Source organism: Bos indicus, chromosome 4, assembly GCF_029378745.1.
Source record: "Bos indicus isolate NIAB-ARS_2022 breed Sahiwal x Tharparkar chromosome 4, NIAB-ARS_B.indTharparkar_mat_pri_1.0, whole genome shotgun sequence".
Taxonomy (NCBI): Eukaryota; Metazoa; Chordata; class Mammalia; order Artiodactyla; family Bovidae; genus Bos; species Bos indicus.
In genome coordinates this window covers 80,560,303-80,586,654 of record NC_091763.1, presented here as the reverse complement: position 1 = coordinate 80,586,654, position 26,352 = coordinate 80,560,303, and the positions used below count along the sequence as shown (strand labels likewise).

General features: G+C 38.2%; 1 protein-coding gene across 5 annotated transcripts in view; it reads left to right on the top strand.

Moving 5' to 3' along the window:
- SUGCT (succinyl-CoA:glutarate-CoA transferase) overlaps positions 1-26,352 on the top strand; it is an 861,197-nt gene that overhangs the window by 662,533 nt on the left and 172,312 nt on the right. The window contains exon 14 of one of the 5 annotated variants that reach the window (XM_070787283.1): positions 1,282-25,947. The exons of the other annotated variants lie outside the window; for them this stretch is intronic. Within the exon in view, the coding sequence (XP_070643384.1) occupies positions 1,282-1,331 (50 nt within the window). The 3' untranslated portion in view covers positions 1,332-25,947. Of the gene's footprint in view, positions 1-1,281; positions 25,948-26,352 lie in introns of those variants that run through there. 5 annotated transcript variants of the gene reach the window in all.

Sequence of the window (26,352 nt, the reverse complement as noted above, 5' to 3'; positions counted from 1 at the left end):
AGTATTCAAATTGTAGCAACAGCTTGCAATCAACTCATCAGCCCCCACAGACCATACTTCTCTAGTAAACATGAAATTACTATTCCTCAGATCTGCTGTATCTGTTCTGGCCACTGCTGGAAAGCCCCTCCATGTACTTGTCCACTGAGTCCCTTTCTTTCCAAACTATGCACAAATCATTCCTTATTTTTTCTTTAATTCTAACAGAGAATGATAAAATTAGTTAGAATATAACTTTGGTTATTGTTTTCCTGAAACTATATCCTGTTTGCCTTGCTTGAAATTTGAGTATTTCTCAAGTCCCTCAGTCACCTCAGTCAAATGGCCTAAGTGTTTACTTCTATAGGTATCAGATCTCATTTGTTGAATAACTGCTATTATTAAGTTGTTTTGGGGTATAATCTAATTATAAGATTTGGGAGCAGCTGGATAAAAATGTCTCAGAACAGATTAGACATGGCCATTGGCCAAACGAAAAGAATGAGAGGAGGGAAGTATGATGAATAAAGCATATTGGAGGAAATTCTGATATTCAAGAGTATACAGAACATTATATTGAATTAAGGGAGGTAAGTAAGATAGAGAGTAAGTATAAGTATATCAGAGATTGGGATCACATATTAACAGGGAAATGCTATTGGGTATGGGACTTCCCTGGTGGCTCAGTGGTAAGGAATACGCCTGCAATGCAGGGGATGTGGGTTAGATTGCTGGGTCAGGAAGATTCTCTGGAGATGGAAATGGCAACCCACTACAGTATTCTTGCCTGGGAAATCCCATGGACAGAGGAGCCTGGCAGGCTACTGTCTGTGGGGTCGCAAGAGTCAGACATGACTTAGCAACTAAACCACCAACACGAGGACTAAATCAGACACAACTTCGAAAAATTATAGCCTACTCATCAATCGCTCACATGGGCTGGATAACAGCAGTACTACCATATAACCCCACTATAACACTATTAAACTTAACCATCTACATTATTATAACTTCCACTATATTCACTATATTCATAGCCAACTCCACCACCACCACCTATCACACACAAGCTATGGGCTATAGAAAAGTAGTGAAAAAAAACAGCATGTTGATAAAAGCTAAGAAAATTACTTATTCATTTATATAATTGAGCGTATATTATGTGCTGATAAAATTCTCAGATGTACAGCAATCTCTTTTAAATCTCCTTTTGGAGAATTTTATTTTTCTTTAATTTTGATAGGACCTAGGCATCTTTTTGCTATGTCTATCTTATTGACTAACCTTATATTCTCTCTGTAGAATTATCAACAAAAGAGGTCCCAGATTTGAGGTGGAATGCATGTGTTTAGACTATTTTTGGAATTAGTATCTGAGTGTCTTTTGAGAGAAGCACATCTGGACCCCCATGAAGGGAAGAGGCAATTCCACTCACAGACATCAGATAAAAAGTTACTATTCAGTGTGTCTCAGTGGGAGGCTACTCAGATAGGACAAGAGATATTAAATGCAAAGAGAATGTATCAGTAAACAATTAAATTTTTTTCTATGGGTTGTTATTTTCATTGATTTTATTTATCAATGATAGTTCTGCATTTCTTTGTAAGGGATGTCCTCATTGGAGACCTCATGAATGCCATAGAAATAGCTCAGATTTTCCCATAATGCCTCAATGCCACATTACCAAAACAGGTAATGTGAGTAGAGTTAAAACTGATTTTATGCTCCACTGTTTTCTAGTTAGCCAGTGGAGACACATTTTTTAATTCATTAAATGTAGCTCTACAGTTTCACATATATATCTGCATCTTTATACTTACAGTGACAATCATAATTAAAACTATTTATTTATATGTCCTTTGTTATTAGTGAACCTCTTGTGAACAGTACTGAATTTTCTATCCGTTGCACTTATTTGCTTGAAGGATTGTCTGTCTTAGTCATTACTAGAAACTTGTTTCTTGGAGAATAATATTTATGGCACCTTTTAAAGAGAGGTATAATCCACAACATTCCCTCAGATTCTCATATTAGAATCTATAGGTCTAATATAGGTCTCCTATAGGTCCTCTATAGGAGACGCTAATTGATTAAAACCTTAAAACTACTAGTTCGCCAATGTTGGGAACTTACAGGGATGGGAAATTATTTACCTCTTCAAAATTTCTTTTTGTTGCTTAAATAATTATTGTCAGCACTGAATACATTGTTCCAATATTTGTAAGCCTTATCCATATTAAAATAAACCAAGTAGTATAATCCAAACTGTCTCCTTTATTAATTTATATCTATTGTAACATACTATCTTTTCATATCATTACCCACTACCTCCAATCTCTAGTAAACAATTATGAAATTTAATTTGTGTATATGCATGTCAGAGTTAAAGCTTGCTAACTAGTTAATGCTCATGAACTATCAGTAAATGTGAGTTGTAGTTTTGCTAATACTTGTGTTCTTTTTCCATACATTGTTTGTTAAACTACTATCTCATTTGACCTTTATAGTCTATTTTACAGATAAAAGTAGAGGAAAAAACTGATTATTAATTGGAGTAGAGTTGAGAAAATGCATCATGTCTCTCTTTGCCCAACGTGAGTTATCCAGTGTTCTGCGAGTCCCCAGTGAGTGGAGTAGTCGTTAGTTTTAGCTCACCGTTCGTTTAGTGACAGACATGTCATCACATTGGGCACAAGTTACTAATTTGCTCACAATTAACTAAGGTACCCTGGTTGAGTGAAAAACCTTAAACACACCCACATTCACACACATAGCTCAAGTCACTAAGCCTACCACGTTCCACACACTCTATGATATTCTGGTAGTAAGGTTGTACCCAGGACAGGCCCAGTCACTCATGGAACTTACAGTTTGCCAGGGATTCTTTGTTTTTTAATAATAAATTGAGAAAAATGAGACAGGCATTTCCACGGAGAACCAGAGGCAACAGCAGAATAATCTGAAAGCTCAGATGAGAGGGACCTCGCCTAGAGCGCAGGTGAGGAAAGCTGTCCCTGAGAGTGGAATGTAGACAGACATCTGACTGATGACCAGTTGCCAGCTGGGCCAAACTGCTGTGGGCTGAGGGAGGGGTGTGGAGATGCTGAGCGAGGTGCTGGAGGAACTGAGACAGGGCTGGAATAGAGGGGACCCTGGAGAGGTAGCCAGAGGCCAGGACAATAAGACCTCAAGAGGAGGTAATGATCACATTAGAGACAAGTCAAAATGTAAAGGAGATCTAGGCTGAGGTCTCAGATCTCAACCACCTGAGCCGTGCGTGGAGGCAGGGTGGGGGTGGGGTAGTGGCGGCGGCAGGGTGGGAGAGACCTGGAGGAAGAGCTTGGGAAGAATCTCAAACCTATTTTTGGCAGATGCTCTCATTGACTGCTTTTAGGTGTGATTTCTAAAATGGTTCTAACTTCATGGAAATTTTTCTTTTTCTTTTTTTAAAAATTTTGACCACACTGCGTGGTAGCTGGGATCTTAGTTCCCTGACCAAAGATTGAACCTGTGCCCCATGCAGTGGAAGCAAGGAGTCTCAACCACTAGACCACCAAAATTTTTTGTAAAACTTCTAATATCCTGAATTTTAAGCTTTGAAATTGAAAAAAATTTCATTTGTTAATTAGTGAAATGAAAAAAAGGACATTAAATTTCATACCACATTTCCTCAGTAAAAGGCCATCATATAAACATCATCTTATTTGTGACTTTAGTGGGAAGATCTTACATTAGTTATCACATACGGAAGGAGTGCCACTTTCCACTGAGCACATTCTCCATTTTCATCTTGTGATTACCACTGGCTACTGGCCTTTTAGCCAAAAAGGAACACACTGTCCTTCCATGTACTGTGTAGGTGCCAAAACAGCCTTGGCGCTGAGTTCCAAACTTCAAAGGATGTCACTGAAATACAATTTGACGCGTAACTCTAAAGTTTCTCACCATAACTTGTTCCCGATACCTCCTGGTGAATGTACGTGGTCGTTATTTGATTCTAATAGCACTTCTGGGAAGTATTTGAGTGGTGAGTGTGTCAAGGTTGTGAGAAGGCACCAGTGTTCTATCCTACAAAATGATTTTAAATTGATTTACCTTTGTCTGCTGGTCCCCTGATCTGTTTTCAGAAAGCAGCTTCAAGTTCTTTTAAATAAAATTTTCTTAACTTTTTTTCCCTCATAGTATTTTAATATTCATATTTGGAAACTGCAACAGTTTTTAGCTCGTGGGCGTTGGGTGCCAGAAGAACAGTCATTGCTATGAATTAATGTTGTTGTTGTTTAGTCACTAAGTCGTGTCGACTCTCTGTGACTCCATGGACTGCAGAACCCCAGGCTTCCCTGTCCTTCACCATCTCTTGGAGTTATGAATTAATGTAGCTCAAACCAAATTATCGGAGTATTGACATTTGGATTTTATGGCTACTTTTTTAGAATGTGAATGTACTTCTTTATTTGATGATCTAATATACTGTATTTCTGAATGTTTTGCAAGACTTTTTTTTTTATAAGTGATGATCTGAAACATCTTTATTTTGTAAGCTCCTGAAGGGCAAAGACACTGTTTTAACTCTAACCAACACCCTTTATACCAAGGTAGTACTTAACAGATGTTTTCTGGATGATGATTAGGATAAACAACTATTAGATGAAAAATAACTGAAATGACTTTTGACAATTTAAAGCAGTATGCGTTTTTTACGAACTGATTGGCTACCTATACCAGCTACCTGAAAGAGATTTATTTTACGTCTTTAGTTTGTTTCCAGTTTGAAGTACATATATTAATTGGAGTGACCACCTAGTATCTTGCCAGTTACAAATCTTCCTCTTCTGTGCTATACAAGGCTTCAGCTTGCTTTTTAAAAACTTACTTCTAGCTTTCTATCTTCCCTTTACATAGAAAATTAGATGATGTTTCAGAAATCACAAATCCTCAAAGTTTAGTTAAATTACTATAATGGATAACAGCCGTGGGGAAAAGTTGTCACAAATCTTACTAGGGAAAAAGACAAAGAGGAACAAAAGTTTCAGCTTATATTCCTCCATAAAGTTTAAATATGTTGGTCCTTATAAGGAATCCTAAGTAAAACCAATCTGAGAGTGAAAGGTGAGGTAAGTTATTTCTTCCAGGTAGGAAAATCTTTTAGATGACAACAGGAAGAGTATGTAAAGTTTTCACATTGTGTATAGTGTATAATCTATCTTCTAGAAAGAACATACTCCTTCGGGGACCAGGGCTAAGCTGTAAAAAAGAGGACAAAGATGAGAAGAAGGTTCTACAGTGTGTTAACAGAATGAGAGAAAGCTGGCAGGGAAGTGGGTTTTCAAATAGACTAGCCATGGTACTTCCCAAAGCCCTCAATTAGTTTTAACTTGATTAAACTCTTAACCCATGGCAATGCCCTGAGAGCTAAATAAATCAGCGTATTCTCAGATGATTTGACGTTGAGTGCCTGCAGCCTTCTCTGGAAGGCCTGATACAGTGAGGCAAGGTCTTAAACATTATTACCATTCAGTGAAAAATGAATAGCTAGAGTGACTTTCCTTCCTACGAGAGCAGGGAGGAAACAGGAGGAGGAAATAGCATCCCCAGGAATGTCTTTCCATCAGGAACTGGAGAAGCCCTAAGAGCCAAGTTACTGTCGCTGATATAACTTAGGGATCTCCATCAACGATGCTTATCTATGCTGTGAGGAAGAAATATTTCGTGAGAGCTGGACTTTCATGCTCAGGGAATTTATGTTCCTGTTATTCAGAACCGGGAAAGTGGCCAAGATCTCAGTTGTTACTCTCCAACCATCCTCATCAACCCCGACACTAAGATAAGTGAATCTGTCTAAAGGACCAGAAATTCATGTTACAAATTAGTCCTAAGTTATCAATGAAGTTCTGGGGTGCACAGTTATTTTCACTATTAGAAATTCATATTTCCAAATATGGCTAAAGAATTTTCCCAGATACCTACTTAATTGGACTTCTACATTGGGGTGTTTTCTCAAGTGTCACTGTATGGAATGATCCTTGAGGTTAGAGGTGTATTTGACATCATCTGAGTCGACCACTGAATGTTGAAACAAATCTAGAAATCAAAGCAAAATAAAGGCATAAATCAAAAACCACAGGGAAAGTGGAAGTTTCACTGATAGTACAGCAAGTTTTGGTATCTTTGTCTTGAAAGTTGGAACAGACATTTTCAGGGGTCAATTCCTGAGTCCTTGCTGTAATTGCTACTTTCAACTTTCATTGGGTACTCAGAGAAGTCTTTTTCTGGATCAAATTTAAATACTGAATTTATGATAGATCTTTCAAGAATAAATTAATTAAATATAATTAGTCATGAGTCTCAAAGAGTCAGCCAGGACTGAGCAACTCAACTGAACTGAATTGAGGCATGCGAATTGGGCTTCCCTGGTGACTGAGATGGTAAAGAATCCACCTGCAATGCAGGAGACCTGGCTTCCGTCCATGGATTGGGAAGATACCCTGGAGAAGGGAATGGTTACCCACCCCAGTATTCTTGCATGGGAAGTCCCATGGACAGAGGACCCTTGTGGGCTGCAGTCCATGGAGTCGCTAAGAGTCAGGCATGACTGAACGACTAAGCACAGGACATGCATGTGACGCGTGTGCATTGGTTGGAGGAGTAAAATCAGACACTAAGTAATAACTAAATGCACAAGGCTTGAAATTATCTTTCAGTTTGGACTTCCATGTTGTGGAGTTAACTTGGATAATTAAGAAGTGACATTAACTTTGCCTCCAAGTGGGCTTCAGGGTAGAGAAGTTGCTTGACCTCATTGCCAGGTTTATTCCCGACTGAAGAAGGTGACTTTAGTCCTCTCTGAAAGAGGGAAAGGCTTGGTGCTCCTGCAGCATTGCCAGGTAGAAACTCTATGGTCCATGAAAAGATGGCAGTTGGGCTGAATGCCATGGGAAAATTGTTCTCCTTAAATCCATTTCCTTAAGATGTCAAGATTAATTCTGTTAAGAAGACTTAAACATAAAAAAAAAAAAATCAGTAGAGTAAACCACCTTTTGATTTAAAAAGATTATAGTTGAATTTTGACTAGGCATACACTGTACTATAAATACTAATAAGAAGTGTTGGTGGAGGCAAAGAAATGGTAGTGAAAGGGTTCAATAAGAACTTTCAGGGGACTTGCCTGGAGGTCCTGGTGGTTAAGACTTTTGCCTCCCAATGGAGGGGATGCAAATTCAATTCCTGGTCCAGAGCTAAGATCCCACGTGCCTTGTGCCCAAAAAAACAAAACATAGAAGCAATATTGTAACAAATTCAATAAACACTTTAAAAATGGTCCACATCAAAATAAAAAAACAAAACACCTTAGATAAACCCTTCAGATAATTAAACCTAACCAATGGGTCATTTGCAATATCCCACTTATGCCATCACCTTCCAACTTTATGGATTTATTTGGCATTGAACTGGGTCTGTGAGGTTCATTGCTTGTCTCCTTTTCAGCAGAAGTGAAGGCTGTCGTCTGTGTTAACTGTGTACTGACTTTTATGGAACCCTATCTCCCAGCAGTCATATCTTTATCTGGCATGGCATAAGCCATCACTGTGTCCCTGGGCTCATCCTTTGACTGAGATTAGGGCACTGCCTAGAGGAGGAGGCATGAGGGACCTTGAAGTGCTTTCCAACTTGTCCTTCATCAGAACATCATGTAAGTCACGGTGGCTGTATAACGCTCTGAGTGGCTGACCTGTTAGACCTCCTCAGAACCCTGTGTCTGTTGAAACTGTTCATATGAACTCTATATTCCAGCTTATTGCTAGAAATCATGTTTTTCAAACAATGAAGCAAAAAAAAAAAAAAAAAAACAAACAAACCCCTAGTTTTAATTAACTTAAAAATTAAGAAAAAGTACAAGACATCTGGGGATATTTCAGAAGAGTATATGGTAAAATAAAAGCACCAAGATGCTTTAGCCACAGAAAGAGAAATACAACCCTACATAGATTTAAAAAATATCCTCAATAGTTTACATCCCATAAACTTGTAATGAACTGCTTTCTCTTTGTTGATGGGCCTTCAAGTTAATATGTGACCTTAAGTAACTGACTTCACCTTTTAGTGCCTTTTCTTACTTTCATGGGATTGATCTTTGCATTCTTTTAGTTTAAAAGAAAAATATAATTTACATTGGTGCATATAAATGCCTTTTGTGAATAGATTTTAATAACATCATTGCATGTGGACCATTCAAATTTGAAACAGAGGAATGTATGCCTTGTCTATATGTACTATATAGATGAGTTGTTTATGCATATGATTTATTTAAGCTCTAGAAAAATTCTGTGAGCCATACATTATTATGTCCATTTTATGGGATGAGAAAATTGAGATTTACTAAGTGTTACAGCACCAATTGGAATCCAGGTCTGAATATGTCTGAAATCTGTCCTCTTTTTTCCCATTTCCTACTGTCTCCTAAAGTTGAGCCAAAAAAGAAAGTTGAACCAGTTATTGAATTTTTTTTATCTTACAACTTTAGTCTCTAGTCTAAAGACTGATTAATATATTTTACAAGTTTCATTTAAAGATGAGCTTGGAAATGTATTTAAGAATGTTTAAATTTCAGTAATTTAAACTTAGATTGAGCTTCCCTCCTTTAGGGATTAAGTTTGTTTTTTAGTCTATTATTATGTTTCTATGAAAAAAGGTCCACTAGCAAATACATTGTTAGGCCATTTCAGTATTCTCAAGAGCATATAAGTGTAAATGCACCAAAACATGTGGATTACATTTCCCTCAAGTTGTGCTATTTTCACACATTAACAGAAAAGCAGTTTGAAAGGGGGAGAAAAAGAGAAATGTTTGGGAAATATATGCACATTTCAGTTATCAAAAGACCCACGGTGCTAAGCTGCCACCTTGACTTACCCAGATTTCTCATCTTTGCAGTGATCTGTCCTTGCTACATGGGCAGATTTCTTCTTGCTGACTGGCGGCTGGTTTTGTTTCCAAGTTCAAGCCAATTCCCTTTGAGCAACTTTAATTAACCTGCAAACAGTGTTGTGTTGATATAAGAATGTTACCATGATTTGTTTTCAAGTGAGTGGTTGATACTATGGCCAGAGCAAGAATTTAAAAATTAGGGACTTCCCTGGTGGTTCTGCCTGCAATGCAGGAAACTGGGGTTCAATCCCTGGGTCAGGAAGATCCACTGGAGAAGAAAATGGCAATCTACTCCAGTATGGACAGAGGAGCCTGGCAGGCAACAGTCCACAGGGTCTCAAGAGTCAGACACAACTTAGTGACTACCCCCGCACCACCACCTGATGGTCCAGTGGGTAAGACTCCATGCTTCCACTGCATGGAGCACAGGTTCAATCCCTGCTTGGGGAACCAAGATCCCCCATGCCACACGGTGAGGCCAAAAAAAAAAAAAATGGTGACAAATTCTGTATGATTCCACTTATATGAGGGACTTAGAGTAGTTAAGTTCATAGAGACAGAAAGGAGAAAGGTGGTTGCCCAGGACTAGGTGGGGAGGAATGGAAAATTAGGGTTTAATGGATAAAGAGTCTTGGTTGGTGAAGATGGGAAAGTTCTGGGGATGGATGGTGGTGATGGTTACAACAGTGTGAATGTACTTAATGCCACAGAATTGCACACATATGAAAAAAGGTGGAAATGATACACTCTATGTTACATATATTATTGCAATAAAATACAGGATTGCTAGAAAAAATTAGCTAACTTCTAGGCTGTTTTCCCATTTGCATGTGTTGTACATGTGTGGTATAGAGTGGAGTGTGTTTGGGCTTCATCAGGGGAATCTGAGTACAAACCCAGCTCTACAAGAAATGGTTGGAGACACTAGGCACTTCCTAATCTGTCTCAATAACATCTGTCTTCTCTGTAATATGAAGATCAAGCACTTCTTCACTTACGATAATTAAATAATAACACATGCCAAGGGCTCAGTGAGTGGGAGTAAGTGGAGCAGTATCTACAGTAGCCATGACTCTTGGGGGAAAATAAAACAAGCCACACGATTAGTTATTTTTCAAACATGGAACATTGGAAGAATCATGCATATTCTCTAAAGAGAGAGTAAAACAAATCATTTTTTTGATTTGTTTTTTGATTTGTTCAACTTTTGCTGAACAAACATTTCTCTACCATCTACTCTGTGCCAAGTGCTGACTGACAAGGAGCTTGTCTAATGAGGCATTTGGCAGTGAGCAATCAGGTGAGTCACAGTGGCAATACGGAAATCTTGGGACTCTCACTGCCAGTTGTGTGTTGGGCCAAACCAGCCCCTTTATCTTCCAGCTTTGGAGCTCTTGGATAAATATGTTGTCTGCAGAGTCAGTAGATACCACAGCCATGTGAGCGCATCCTCCAAAACCAGCATTGTGCTAGACAGATCACTCAGGTGAAAACAGTGATTCAGAGATCATAGACAAGAACGTAACAGCTTGTTTAGGGAAAATGAGAGGAAAACCACAATATGGCGCAGCATTTCCAAAATACACTCTGCAGAAACTACTTTCTTGAAGTCTTCATAGATGTCTCACCAAGAAATGACTTTTGTCCCAACAAGTTTGGGAAGCTGCCTTAAAAAAAGGTCTGTGGATTTTCTTTACTTAGACATTTCTCGGATGCATTAACATTCTAAGATAGCTTTGAGTCTTTAAGAGGGAGATGTCAAGTTTCCCTAACTTATTTGACAATGGAGCCCTTTTCTTTCCAGAACTCTTATTAAGATCCCATGGAAAAGCATGTTGTGGGTCACCACACTGAGAACATGTGTACCTTGGAGCCACATGAAACAAATTGTAATGGTCATTCACTAGAAAAATTAGCTAGTTGACACTAACAAAGGGTGAGACAGCCAAAATAGAAAGCTGCCCATCTTCTGAGGATAAGAATTTTTCTTGTTTCTTAGCTCAAGGGACCAAGGAAGGCGTGAGGAATATCGGGAGGGGTTTCTTTTCCCTATGAGGTCTGAACACCTATGAACACTGGGCAGGAGAGAATCCACCAGGAGTGTGGGTGTCTGGGTGGTCCAGTGGCTGTATTTGGGGAGGGAGTGCTTTACTCCAAGTTGGCTCAGCTCCCACTCATGAGCACCTCTTTCCAAGGCATTAATAATGGAAATGGATTGAGGGCAACACCAAAGTGCAGATCAAGATCAGCTCCCACGGTGATGCTCTTGCACTAGAAGCAGAAACTATCCTGGGATCTAAGGAAATTGCTTAAGAAGAAAATACTTTCTCTTCATTGAGCCTCAGGAAAGCTACATTAGTAGAATCCTGCACAATGGTTCATACTCTCACTTAGAAAATGGAGTTGATTAAGTGGAAGGAAAATTTTAAAATGTGACAAAGATGATGAGGTGATTAAGGGTAGGGTTTAAGTACAAGATGTGGAGAATTTAAGATGTATGACTGAGTAGCGATGACAGCGGGGTATATGATAGCTGCCTATAAATACCCAATTAATTGCCTAATGTGGCAAATGAGAAGAAACAGGCTTTAAGCACCAAAAGGAAAGCTGGATTTGAAGTCTATTAGGGAAACAGTATTTACCACTAAGGATGATTTGACTGCCATCAAAGGGAAGTCAGTGGAGTTATTTGGGTAAAGATTCAGGATGAAACTTTTCTTTCCTATATCCTGGTGTCAGCCAAACTTTTTTTTTTCCTTTAAAAAGGATGCACACATTTTCATGTTTCTTAGAAGCAGAAATCGAAGAATAGAGCACAATATTTAATTTGCTCCAGGATGTTGTGAACTGGTCACAACATTTAGGATTGCTTCAAGACTCTACACGTGTTTTCCCTTAAACTGAATTATAGCAATATCCTTGCTGGTTAGAATCACAGAAAATCTATGCATTATGTTACACTGTGTGTGGAGATACACTTTGTGATGTAAAATGTAATAAGGATTGTTGTTCTGTTGCTAAGTCGTGTCCAACTCACTTCAACCCCATGGAGTGCAGCACGCCAGGCTTCCCTGTCCTTCACTATCCCCTGGAGTTTGCTCAAACTCATGTCCATTGAGTCAGTGATGCCATGCAACCATTTCCTCCTCTGTCGTCTTCTTCTGCCGTCAATCTTTCCCAGCATCAGGGTCTTTTCCAGTGAGTAAAAAGGATAGTTACCATCAAGAGCAGGTGATGAAACTTGCTAACACTTTTGACTCTGCATTTAAGTGCTTTTCATATAACAGATTCTAATCTTTCTATTGCCACTCAGAGAGATGTTGGTATCCCCATTTTACAGATGAGCAAACTGAGCCTCAGAGAGATTAAATAACATGACCGAGGTCACACAACCAGTAAGTGGCAGTGAGTTTGCATTCAATTGTGAGTGACTCAAAAATCCATGCCCTCTTATTGCGATGCTATGCTGCCTCCTGAAGGCATTTTTGATCATCACTTTTATAAACTTAAGACCAATGGCTTAGTATATAGGAAGCACCTCTGAGAATGAGACAGTTTGCTTCTGTTTGAGAGCAGGTAGTCACAGGAGCATTATCCATGCTTAACCCAGGCAGGGCCGTGGCTCAGCTTCAGCAAGCAGCTTGGCCGGGGCTATGCAGGGAATGGAGCAGACAGGGCTGGAAGGTAGTTGGTCCTAGCTCCCACACATGCAGAGCTGGTGTATGGAGGAGCTCCGTCAGATCTCAGAAACAGCATCCAGATTTGATTATAACTTCTCTGTGTTGTCTTTGAAGCTTTTTTGTTATTTCTTCCCTTGCCTTGCAGAGTTTAGATCTATTTTCACATAAACAGAAGTGATTCCTCCTTTCTGAGCACTTCATTGTTGGTGGCATTGTGGAATGTCCCAGGAAAGGGGAAACGGGGCCAATTAGAAAGGAGAAATTTCTCTTCGGCTTGCATGTTTATATGAAAATGCCAAAGCCACCAGCTGTTACAATAGCAGGCCTCGTGTAAGCCCTCTTCCAGCTGTCCTGCAGCACACATACAGCAGGGGGAGATAAATCCAGTAGATTTATCTGCTCCCCCCACCAAAGAGTCATTCTGCACTCAGGAGTTTTACAGGAAATATGCACCTTGGTATCCTGTTTGTTTCAGTTAAGAAGTTCCGAAATTACAAGCATGGAAATGACAATTCAGATGTTATTTTTTCTCTATTAAACACCTCACCTCAGCTTACTACAAGAGTATTTTCCTTCAATAGAATGTAGGCTGAAAAAAAAATTAATTTCACATTCCTATTTATAGGACATTTGAGACAAACAGCCATCAGTGTTACTGTTACCTCATTCTCCTTTTTTAGCCATCAGGACTGACTGCTTATGTCTTTTGCATTCATGGAACGCATTTCAAACCTAAGGAATTCAGTTCCATAGCAGGACCTTAGCAGAGATGATATATATCATCTTGTTTGGCTATCTTTATAATGCTTTCTTCTTTTCTTAAAAAAATATAAATGGTGTATTAGGCCTGATGGAAAAACCAGGTCTGACAGGAAGGTTTTAAAAAAGTAAGTTACCTAAACAATTCTTCTGGAATCATTCAAGAGAGTAGGGTGGAGTAGGCTTTAAAAGCAAAACAATATAATCCTGAAGATTGTATTTTTAAATGAAATTTAATTGGAGGCGTTTCACTGAATTGAATCTGTTAAGGCATCTACCCTGTGAGTGCTTCCCGTGGAGGCAACCCCAGGCCTATTTCCTTCCCCTGTGGCCTGGAGTCCAAGGCGAGCTGCCAGTTTCATGGACAGGAGCATGGCTACAGCCCGGACTCTTGCCCACCTCTCCAGAGCAGACTGCAGGCTGTGGCAGCATGCTCTTTGAGAGGAGAGAACTTCTCCTTGGTGGTGCTGCAGGCTCATCTTTCTCTATTGTTCCAATTTTATTTGTTTTTTTAAGTTACTATTGGAGTGTAGTTAATTTACAATGCTGTTAGTTTCAGGTGTACAGTGTGCTGTGTGCTAAGTTGTGTCAGTCATGTCTGACTCTTTGTGACCCCCTGGACTGTAGCCCACCAGACTCCTGTCCTTGGGATTTTCCAGGCAAGAACACTGGAGTGGGTTGTCATTCCCTTCTCCAGGGGATCTTTCCAACCCAGAGATCAAACCGCATCTTTTGCCTCTTGCTTTGACAGCCAGGCTCTTTATCACTAGTGCCAGCTGTACAGTAAAGTGAATCAATTATATGTATACTTATGTGCAGTCCTATTAAGATTCTTTTCCCACATAGATCATTACAGAACATTGAGAAGAGTTCCCTGTGCTATACATTAGGTCCTTATTCAGTTCAGTTCAGTTCAGTTGCTCAGTCGTGTCCGACTCTTTGAGACCCCATGAATCACAGCACGCCAGGCCTCCCTGTGCATCACCATCTCCCCAAGTTCACTCAAACTCACGTCCATCGAGTCGGTGATGCCATCCAGCCATCTCATCCCCTTTTCCTCCTGCCCTCAATCCCTCCCAGCATCAGAGTCTTTTCCAATGAGTCAACTCTTCGCATTAGGTGGCCAAAGTACTGGAGTTTCAGCTTGAGCATCATTCCTTCCAAAGAAATCCCAGGGCTGATTTCCTTCAGAATGGACTGGTTGGATCTCCTTGAAGTCCAAGGGACTCTCAAGAGTCTTCTCCAACACCACAGTTCAAAACCATCAATTCTTTGGCACTCAGCCTTCTTCACAGTCCAACTCTCACATCCATACATGACCACAGGAAAAACCATAGCCTTGACTAGATGGAGCTTTGTTGGCAAAGTAATGTCTCTGCTTTTGAATATGCTATCCAGGTTGGTCATAACTTTCCTTCCAAGGAGTAAGCATCTTTTAATTTCATGGCTGCAGTCGCCATCTGCAGTGATTTTGGAGCCTCCAAAAATAAAGTCTGCCACTGTTTCCACTGTTTCCCCATCTATTTCCCACGAAGTGATGGGACCGGATGCCATGATCTTCGTTTTCTGAATGCTGAGCTTTAAGCCAACTTTTTCACTCTCTACTTTCACTTTCATCAAGAGGCTTTTTAGTTCCTCTTTACTTTCTGCCATAAGGGTGGTGTCATCTGCATTTTTGAGGTTATTGATATTTCTCCCGGCAATCTTGATTCCAGCTTGTGCTTCATCCAGCCCAGCGTTTCTCATGATGTACTCTGCATAGAAGTTAAATAAACAGGGTGACAATATACAGCCTTGATGAACTCCTTTTCCTATTTGGAACCAGTCTGTTGCTCCATGTCCAGTTCTAACTGTTGCTTCCTGACCTGCAAACAGATTTCTCAAGAGGCAGGTCAGGTGGTCTGGTATTCCCAACTCTTTCAGAATTTTCCACAGTTGATTGTGATCCACACAGTCAAAGGCTTTGGCATAGTCAGTAAAGCAGAAATGGATGTTTTTCTGGAACTCTTGCTTTTTCCATGATCCAACGGATGTTGGCAAGTTGATCTCTGGTTCCTCTGCCTTTTCTAAAACCAGCTTGAACATCAGGAAGTTCACGGTTCACATATTGCTGATGCCTGGCTTGGAGAATTTTGAGCATTACTTTACTAGCATGTGAGATGAGTGCAATTGTGCGGTAGTTTGAGCATTCTTTGGCATTGCCTTTCTTTGGGATTGGAATGAAAACTGACCTTTTCCAGTCCTGTGGCCACTGCTGAGTTTTCCAAATTTGCTGGCATATTGAGTGCAGCACTTTCACATCATCATCTTTCAGGATTTGAAAGAGCTCAACTGGAATTCTATCACTTCCACTAGCTTTGTTCGTAGTGATGCTTTCTAAGGCCCACTTGACTTCACATTCCAGGATGTCTGGCTCTAGGTCAGTGATCACACCATCGGGATTATCTGGGTCATGAAGATCTTTTTTGTACAGTTCTTCTGTATATTCTTGCCACCTCTTCTTAATATCTTCTGCTTCTGTTAGGTCCATACCATTTCTGTCCTTCATTGAGCCCATCTTTGCATGAAATGTTCCCCTGGTATCTCTAATTTTCTTGAAGAGATCTCTAGTCTTTCCCATTCTGTTGTTTTCCTCTATTACTTTGCATTGATCGCTGAAGAAGGCTTTCTTATCTCTTCTTTCTATTCTTTCTGACTCTGCATTCAGATGCTTATATCTTTCCTTTTCTCCTTTGCTTTTAGCTTCTCTTCTTTTCCCAGCTATTTGTAAGGCCTCCCCAGAGAGCCATTTTGCTTTTTTGCATTTCTTGTCCATGGGGATGGTTTTGATCCCTGTCAGGTGTACAATGTCAGGAACCTCATTCCTTATTAGTTATCTATATATTTTATATACAGTAGTGTGTTTATATGTCATTCTCACAATTATTCTCATAATTTATCCCTTTCCCTCTTCCCCCTTGGTAAACATAAATTTGTTTTCTATGTGTATGACTCCATTTCTGTTTTGTAAATATATCATTTGAATTTTAGAAGTTCTTTGTTCTCATGGTAGCTCAAATTATAATCAAAATGGCACCAAGGTGTTTCTCAGTCTTTTTTTGCCTGCAGATAGCAGTAGGATCTCTGAGTCTTCAGAAAGTATGACAGCTTACTCCATATTTGGCATTGGAGATCCAACCAGTTTTAATAATGAATGCCTCTTCATTTGCACTGAATGACAAGCAATATTCTTCCTGGTCTATTTTCCTACATCCTGAATTGTGAAATTATCTAGTAAGGCCAAAAAAAAAAAAAAGGGTGTTATTTAAAACACATTAGTCTTAAAGCTATAAGAACTCCAAACCAAAGGTAGTTATTCTAGTTGAAATAACAAGATATTTTCTATGACACTAGATTCTTTTCACTAAAACAACAACAATAAAACACTGAACCAAACATTGCTTGAAGATAATTCTTGGGCTCTTTGCATTCAGTCATTCCCCAAACCCTCTGCCTGGGATCCAGATGCTTTTGAGGGCAGGATGTTTTTGTAAAAAAAAGAAACCCCAAAACTGTGTGTTTCCCTTGAAATAAAAAGTAACCAACTTACTTTTAGGCCTTCACATCATTCATTTAAATATTTGAGACTAAAGAAAAAATGAACTTTAGAATCAGAAGCTTCTGAACTGAATGAAAAAGCAAATTTGACTTCTCTTTATCATTAGCTTCCACTGTCTTTATTTAAAGGAATATGGGGATAATAACAAAGAAAACTAAAGGAAGGCAAATAAAGAGGGAACAACTGGAATCTTTGGTGAAAAAATAGAATAAATGCATATATTTGAACAGTTTCTGATATGATTTAAATCTTCCACTTCTGTCAACCAATGCAGCTTCTCTTGTACACAGGGAAATGCTCTGACAACTCAGCTTCTTCCGGTGCTTTTCTTGAATATCAAGCATCACCCTCTAAGTTTTCAGCCATGTATTTTCTTTGGACCACTCTTCTTTGCGCTTATTAAATACTTCACATATATGAAAGGAAATGTCAGCATTTAAACTTTCCCATGAGGTGGGAGAAAGAAAAAAGTTTATTTCAATGCTCTTCTACTTAAACATGTGGAACTCTGTTATAACATCATTTTTTTATTTTTGCAATGGAATATATGGTTGACATCTAAAATGTGGTTGAAACCATGACCTGCTCCCCTCCCCCCAAAAAAAGTCTAAAAAGCAATCTATACTGTCCACAGACAAATCCTGGTGCCAATCCTGGTATTACAACAAAATTCACTTTTGTGTTTTTATATTATAGGTATTATGCCTGTTGTTTCCCCCACCCAAATCTACGTTCCTGCAAATTCTAATGTCAATTTATTTTTGTTTTCTAATAAGAATGTCAATCTCAGTATGTTAGTGAGAATTAAGCCTTTGAAATATACTTTTTTATTCTACAACACTCTGTTAAGACTGCTGGATTATTTGAAAGTATGTCAGCTTTTTTATATCTTAAAAAATTTTTTTTAACTTTTTAAATTTTATATTGGAGTATATTTGATTTATAATGTTGTGTTAGTTTCAGGTATACAGCAGAGTGAGTTAGTTATACATATACATATGTATAACTTTTCCCATATAGGTTGTTGCAGAATATTGAATAAAGTTTCCCATACTATACAATAGGTCCTTGCTGATTATATTACGTATATAGCAGTGTATATGTTAATCCCAACCTCCTAGCTTTTTCTTCCTTCCACCTTTTCCGTTTGGTAGCCATAGTTAGTTTCAAAGTCTGTGAGTCTGTTTCTATTTTGTAAATAAATTCCTTTGTATCATTTTCTTAGATTCCATATATAAGTAATATCATATGATATTTTTCTTTCTCTGCCTGGAAAATCTGTCAGTTTTAGACTTTAGCAGATACATATATTTTGAGCAGATGTACAAAAATACATATACATATTTTTATTAACATAAGTAGTCCAATCCTATACTTATGGCTTATATATCCAATTTGAAGTGTGTGAGCATTTATGCGACCCATTTTAAAATGTTTTGTAAAATATTTTAAGTATTACACAAATGTCAGTTATTATTTTTATATATGTGAGGTCTACTTTGTGCTGAGGGAAATTCAGTGATATTGGCTGGAGGCAAGAGACTGAATAAAGTAGTATAGGCTGAGAACTGGGTTCCATACTTAAGGGAAACGTTATTTTAGTTATGATGATTCTATAATACAGTTAGCAATATCTCTACCTCTAAGTGAGAACTGTTTGAATATGTTTTATCTGCCTTATTTACTTATTAAATGCTTTTGAAAATGTTTCAGTGACTTAAGACTTCAAGTCTGTATTTCACAAATAGAAAAATTTACCTAAACTGTAAGACTAAAAACAGTTTAGTAGAGATTAACCTAACTTTTTTCTTTTTAATAACATAGATGGTCTCTTCATAGAGCTCATAATAAAAAGTATAGTATTAATTGTACTTGGAAAAAAAACCCTCCTTATATACTTCCATACACACAAGCTATGTCTATAGAATGTAAATTGTATGATAAGAAAAAGAAAACTATGCTATTCATAAACCTTAGCACCCCCAAAACTATCTTAATGGTGTATTTTAAAAATGCCATTAGTCCAAAAGATCTTTCATTGATCCCTGGATCTTACATCAAACTACAGAGCAGACTAGCAGGATTGGTTGCCGTAGCGGGATGGGGCATCCCAATGACGTAAGAACCTGGACTTGACCCATCACACATGGGTGTGGATAAGAGGAATGGCAGGGCACAGCCTGTGCATGGGCTATGGAGAGGATGCCAACCCATCATGAGGGGCATGATGACTGGTAAATACAGTGTGACTCAGCAGTTAAGAATCTGCTTGCCAATGCAGGAGATGCGGGGTCAGTCCCTGGGTTGGGAAGATCCCGTGGAGGAGGAAATGGCAGTCCACTTCAGTGTTCTTGCCTGGGAAATCCTATGGACAGAGGAACCTGGTGGACTACGGTCTGTGTTTGTGTTAGTTGATCAGTCATATCCTTCTCTTTGCGACCCCATGGACTGCAACCCACCAGGCTCCTCTGTCCATGGAATTCTCTCAGCAAGAGTATCAGAGCGGGTAGCCATTCCGTTCTCCAGGGGATCTTCTTGACCCAGGAATCGAACCCAGGTCTCCTGCACTGAGGGCAGATTCTTTACCGTCTGAACCACCGGGGAATTCTTTACCATCTGAGCCCTCAGGGAAGCTATATCTTGAGAGCCCCAAATCCTGCGGCAGAGGAACCTGGTGGGCTATAGCATTGCAAAAGAGTAGGATATGACTTAGTGACTAAACAACAACAACATTTACCTAGAGATGGCAAGGGGACCTGACAGAAAATGCAAATAGAAATGGTAGGTTCAAGGAACATCACAGAACCCTAACAACGAGTATGCAGTGGATCCCATGTACATCCTTCTGCTTGGCAAGGCCTCAGTCACAGGGTTGGTATTCAGAAACAGAACTCAGATCCTGGCATAAGAAAGAAGAAGTCAAGAACAAGATGGAATCATTGATTTTTCCCATATTCTGTGAAGACAAGTTTGTCAAAATGGTTTTAAGGACAGAACAAAGCCCCCGGGGAGAAGAGAGAAACTACTCTTCGTAACTTGAGCAAAAGCTGAGACTTGGCTTCAGGAAAGAGTCAGCTTTACTCTGGTGAGGCTCATTTCAGACTTCTGACCTCCAGAAATGTAATAGAATAAATTTGGGTTGTTTTAAGTCACTAACTTTGAGATCATTTGTTACAGTGGCAACAGGAAACTAAACCTTTCTCTGGACTTTGTCTGGAATTTTGTTTGAAGCCTAAACAAGCTAGGCAAGGCCCCAAATGAATAAGTCAATGAAAGAAAGATAGTTGTCCACTCCCTTCCCCCAATACCAGTTGTAGATTCTTGGATTGAGCCTTATATAAAGTTGCTCCTTTATAATGGAATTTTTCCTTTTTAATTTACATATGTTTTGGAATGATTTTTACGTATGCATGTCTGCATGCTAAGTCCCTTCAGTCATGCCTGACTCTTTGTGACCCTTATGGACTGTAGCCCACCAGGCTCCTCTGTCCATGGGGTTCTCTAAGCAAGAATACTGGAGTGAGTAGCCATTCCCTCCTCCAGGGATCTTCCTGACCCTGGGATCAAACCTGCGTCTCCAGCATTGCCAGTGGATTCTTTACTGCTGAGCCACCAAGGAAGCCCTTCTGCTTGTGTAATTAAATCCAAACTTCTTAGCATGCTGATCAAGCCTGCTACTTGCCCATCTACTTCCTTCCTGAACCCCTGTCATGCTGAACTTAGCAAGTTTCCTTAAAGCACCGTTCTACTTTGCCTCTATTATTTTGCATGTGTTGTTTCCTCTGGAGTGAACAGCCTTTATTTTCTGTCTTTCCTGGATAACTTCTACTCAACTGAATCAGGATTATGTTTAGCTGTATCAGAGACCCCAAATAACAAAGTTCTTAAATAGAAGTTTAATTCTCTTTCCTGTGACAATTCAGAAGTCGACAGTTTGGCACTGGTGTGGTATATCATCTCTGGGATGTCCACAGGAAATCAGGTTTCTTCCAGCTCATTGCTCTGCCTCCCCTGGAGTATGTCTTTGTCTTCATAGTACAAGATAGTGTTTAGAGCTCCAGCCATCACATCTGTGTTCCAGACAGAAAAATGGAGGGAAGCATAAACAGGAAAAGGAACACATCTCAGTTTATCTTCTAGGGGAAGGTTCCTGAAATGTATCAAATTATACCTCTGCTCACATATATTAACAAGTACTTAGTCACTTGGAAAGAGGCTGGGTTATGTAGTTTTCATCTTGCAGTGAGGGGTGGCATTGGCTTTACTAAATATCAGATGTTATTAATTCTGTGGAAGAATTAATGGACAATGAGCCATATCCATCACACTATCACTTGAAATTCAAATTATAGTGTTTCTGTTCTGGGAAGACATTCCTAACCTCGACTGTGATAGCTGTCCCTGCTTTGTGCTCCCAGACATCCTGTGAATACCTTACCTAACTCTGTCAAATGCCTTTATTACCCTGGCTCTCTCTCACTCGGGAATGTGAACCATTTGAGGCAGGAACTCTGTTTTTATCACTGTATTGCCTAGCAAAGTAGCTGTAAAAATTTATTTATATTGAATGAATAGATAAGTTAACTCAAAAGTTTTCAGAAATTTTGAGATTTGAGGAGATATTTTAATGTCAGCTGTACTGTATTTTGTGCTATTAAAATAGTTTCGTTTCTAGGCAATTCCTAGGCAATTAATACAGTATACATCCAAATATATAGCCTGTGTAGTTGTGTGTGTATGTGCATGTTTTATGGTTCTAAAAGTTAAAATTCTGTGTATGAAAAGACATACAAGAATCCTCCTTTATCTGTGGTTTCATTTTGCACAGTTTTAGTTACCGGCAGTCAACTGAAGTACGAAAATGCTAAATACGAAAGTCTAGAAATAAACAATTCATAAATTTTAAGTTGTGTGCTATTCCGAGTGGCATGATGAAATCTCGTTCCATCCTGCTCCATCCCACCTGGGATGTGACTTGCCCCTTTGTCCAGCGTATCCTGCCCTATACTTGGAAGCCGTTTTTGTGATCGGATCCACTGTCTTGCATGATAGTGCTTGTGCTCAGGTGATCCTTGTTTTGACTTAATAATGGCCCCAAAACACAAAAGTAGTGCTGCTGACAATTTGGATATGCCAAAGATAAGCTCTAACGTGCTTCTGTTAAGTAAAAAGTTGCAAGTTCTGGCATTAATAAGAAAAGTTTGTTGAGGTTTCTGAGATCTACAGTTAAGAATGAATGTTTTATCCATGAAATTGTGAAGGTAGAAGAATAAATTTGTGCTAGTTTTCCTGTCGTCTCTCAGACTGCAAAAGTCATGGCTGCAGTGGATGGTAAGTGCTTAGTTAAGGTGGAAAAGTTACTAAATTGGCACAATAAAATATTTTGAGAGAGAAAACATTCACATAACTTTTATTACAGTATATCATAATACTCTATTTTATTATTGTTGGTAATCTCTTATTGTGCCCAGTTTATAAATTAAACTTTATCATAGGTATGTATGCATAGAAAAAACCTAGTATACACAGGATTTGGTACTATCCAAGGTTTCAGGCATCCACTGGGTTCTTAGAACTCATCCCCCACGGATAAAGGAATGCTACTGTACTTAGATTTCCTTCACATTCTCACTCCAATTTTCCCTGTAAAGATAGAAAATTTAGAAATTTAGAAAAAATTGTGACCAAGGGATGTTTATGTCAGTTTAATCCATTAAAATGCAGCAGATTGCATGTGGACACTAATCTGTATTAATGCGACTGAAGTATGTAAGTAATTATAACACTATACAGTTAAGAAGTAAACTAATAAATTTACTGAGTAATAAAAAATACATAGTTTTGTTTCTAGCCATTTTTGTTCTGATATGCCTCTTTTATGAAATGTGTTTTAACAGTGCCATGGTACTACAAATATTAGAAAAATAAGTACTATAGTGTGGAAAATCCAGACTCCTATAGCATTCTTTTAGTTTAAGCAACTAGTTTGACCCTAGTAAGATTAATTTAAGATTGGATGGGACAATAAAAATGTCATTATTGTTTTCAATGTGTAGGTCTTTTTTTCTTAAGGACACTGTGGTGGTCATTAACAGATATTTATCATCTACTAAAGGAATAAAATACACAAGACTTGAAAATTAATGTAACAACAATAATAATAAAAATACTTGATACTTCCTCTTAAAAACTTATAATCAAGGGGGGCAGAATTTGTCTTTTATTAAAAATGGTAATGTGTTATAGGAGCTGTCACCTGAGGTTAACTAAGGAAATGAATTACTGACAATAAGAATCAGGGAAACCATTTCTGGAGGATATTCTATGGGATTCTTTCCTGAATTACCTGGTGGCATCCTCTACCTCAAGAATTGTTAAAGAAAAATTAATTAGCAGAGTATTTTTCAACTTGCTCCTTAAAAGTAGTGTGACTGTATGTTCTAGTTCACCCAGGACTGTCTCAGTCTATGCCTGTTGTCCCAGTATAATTATTAGTAGTGTTCGACTACTTCCCTGAAGTCTGCCGTATACAGCGTGCTCCTTCATCCTCAGCAGGATGCATTCATTTCTCCCTTCTTCCCCACTTTGCACACCAAATGCATATAAGTCTACGAAAGAGGGCACCTTAGTCTTCTTGAAAGCTTGGTTTCTGGCTGTGGTTCCAATTTTCCTGTTACCACCTGCTGAATATCAGCCCATTCTCAAACCTTGCAGATTGTTTCAAGTTCCTGTGGTTTATAGATAAAAGCCTTTATTCTTGGAGGAAAATGTACTTCTTTTCTTTTTTTTTTTAAGATTCCCATGTTTGAGTTCACAAAAATCATTTCTTTAAATTACTGTTAGATCATCCAGCACTGGATAGATATGCTTTCTCAAATTCAGTCATTCAATCTACTGTAATTAATTTAGCTTTTGGCCTTTAAAAATCTTTTCTCCCCCCCGAAGGAATGAGTTATTCTACAGAAGTGAATATTTTGTGTATATTTTTGAGTCAATCTATAGATATAGGTGAATCACCAGAGCTTATCATTTTTGATAATCCTTTTGAAGTGTTTGTCTTATTTGATGAAATTTTATAAATTGACTTAAATACTTTTTGGCTTTCTTAATTAATATGGTTGGAATGAAACAAAACCTTTTCTGTTTTTATAATCATTAAGAATGCTAATTCTCTTTTTTAAGTTAGTGATGTCTTCATGGACTTATGAGACATAGGAGATTGTGTGTCCTTTTTATGTAATCTTTGAATTAGTGTCTTTTTTTATAGCATATTGTTCTTACTTTATTGCTTCAAATGCTCCCTCTTTTGCCCTTGTGCATGCATGCATACATGCTAAGTCGCTTCAGTCATGTCCAATTCTGTGCAGTGCTATGGACTGTAGCCTGCCAGGCTCCTCTGTCCATAGAATTCTCCAGGTAAGAACACTGGAATGGAGTGCCATTTCCTCCTGCAGGTAATCTCCCCAACCCAGGGATAGAACCCTCATCTTTTACATCTCCTACATTGGCAGGCAGGTTCTTTACCACTAGAGCCACCTGGGAAACCCCCTTTGCCCTTATGAACTATTTATTTTTATCTGCTAGAGGTTCAAAAACAACATCAGTATAATGATCAGAATTGTTAATAAAATTAAGGTAAACTTGCTCTAAATGATCAGCATCTCTGATGGGGAAAATCTATGGGTTTTTATGAACATCACTTTTGGCTGCACAGATAATTTTTTGCTTGCTTTTTGCATGTTTTCCAAGTAGTTGGGTTTGTAGAATAGTTGACCTCTAGATAAGTAAAGTGTTTTTGTAATTCCATTTGAAAATGAGTGTAGAAAATTGAGGTGTGCACCCCTATGGAGAAAGTTGAGGTCAAGTAATTCATTCCTGAAGCTGTGTGGTCATAAAGCTTCACATACCGGGCTCAGAACTAGTATTAACCAATCAAACTACTCCCCAAGGGGTGCTCACTTCCTAGGTCAACTCTTAAAACACTCCACATAGCCATTGAGGCTTTCACATACTTGCTTAGTGAATGGACAGAGAAACAGGAAATCAGAGTGAAAATGGATGCTATAAATCTGTTTTGTACAGAAATGTGTTGAACAACTTTTAGTGAGGGCAAATGCACTGCATTAGATTTTAGGATTTCCCAATACTGCCTAATTCATCTGGGAAACTGACTCTTTCTTTTGTTACACTTCTTTTTTTTTCCCCCTAATTTAAGACTCACCAAAATTGTTAATGCTTGTAATTATTTCAGAGTTTTGGAAATCAGTTTTCCTTGTTTTATCAAAGGTTACAAAACAATCCTTCTACAAGTCACAGGGAAGATAAGCAATTCTACAAAGTAATTTTAATAACTTATCTACTGAAAGACCAAGCATTCTTATTGCCAAAATAATGCCTTCAAAATAATAGGCGAAATAAAAACTGAAAGATTTGCTCTAATTTATTTAAAAGAGAGCTCAATAAGTTATAGCAACCTATTATTATTATATATTTTATATATTAAAGTATTATATGAAGTTAGGTAAAATGATTCACAAATATTATGTAGATTATTATACTATATACATATATATAGTATAATAATATATGTACACATATATTTGTTGTTCTTTAGGAATAGATGTTAAACATTAATCCTAAAAGGTTCCCAGTTATCAATGTTTCAGGGAGTTGTCATTTTCTCATCTTATAGATAGAGATCGAGAGACAGCCACTGATCATGTGGATGTTTGCTATATTTTGGATTTTTAGATGCTCACATAGAACCTGTAGGTTAAGACACTCTGTCTTGCCCAAATGCAATTACATTTCCTGACAAAATTACTTCTGCTGCTGATGGAATTTAAATACAGATTGTAAAACCTTGAATAGACTTCTGGGTTTTCATTTTATGTTGGTTTTTCCCACAAATTTCATACTTTCAAGCTACCCCAAATACTGCAACTGTGAAATATAATGACTAAAGTACTTTGGCAAAAAAAAAAAAAAAAAAAAGAATACCATAGGTTTATCCTGATCTTCAAGATCTAAAATATCTTGAATTTTCATGGTCATTAAGTGTTTTCCCACTAGTAATATTCAAGAAAGAAGGGAGGAAAAAGTTAAATGAAATGGGTCACTTCTTTTTAATTGCAAATCAACAGTAAAACCCTTTAAATGGATCAAATGCTTGTTTTTGGAAAATGCATATTTCACAGTAATATTTGATACTTATTTTTGGTAACTGCTTACCATACCATGCAATTTCAACTGTGGTATTACTGGGGTTTGTTTCTGCACAGAAGAGATAGCAAAAACAAACAAATTAAAAAAAAAACAACCAGATTTATTTGAGAGCCATTAGAGTTACCTCAATACCTCTGAAGGTTTTGAAAACAGCCCTACTTTACCATCTGTAACCATTAATGTAAC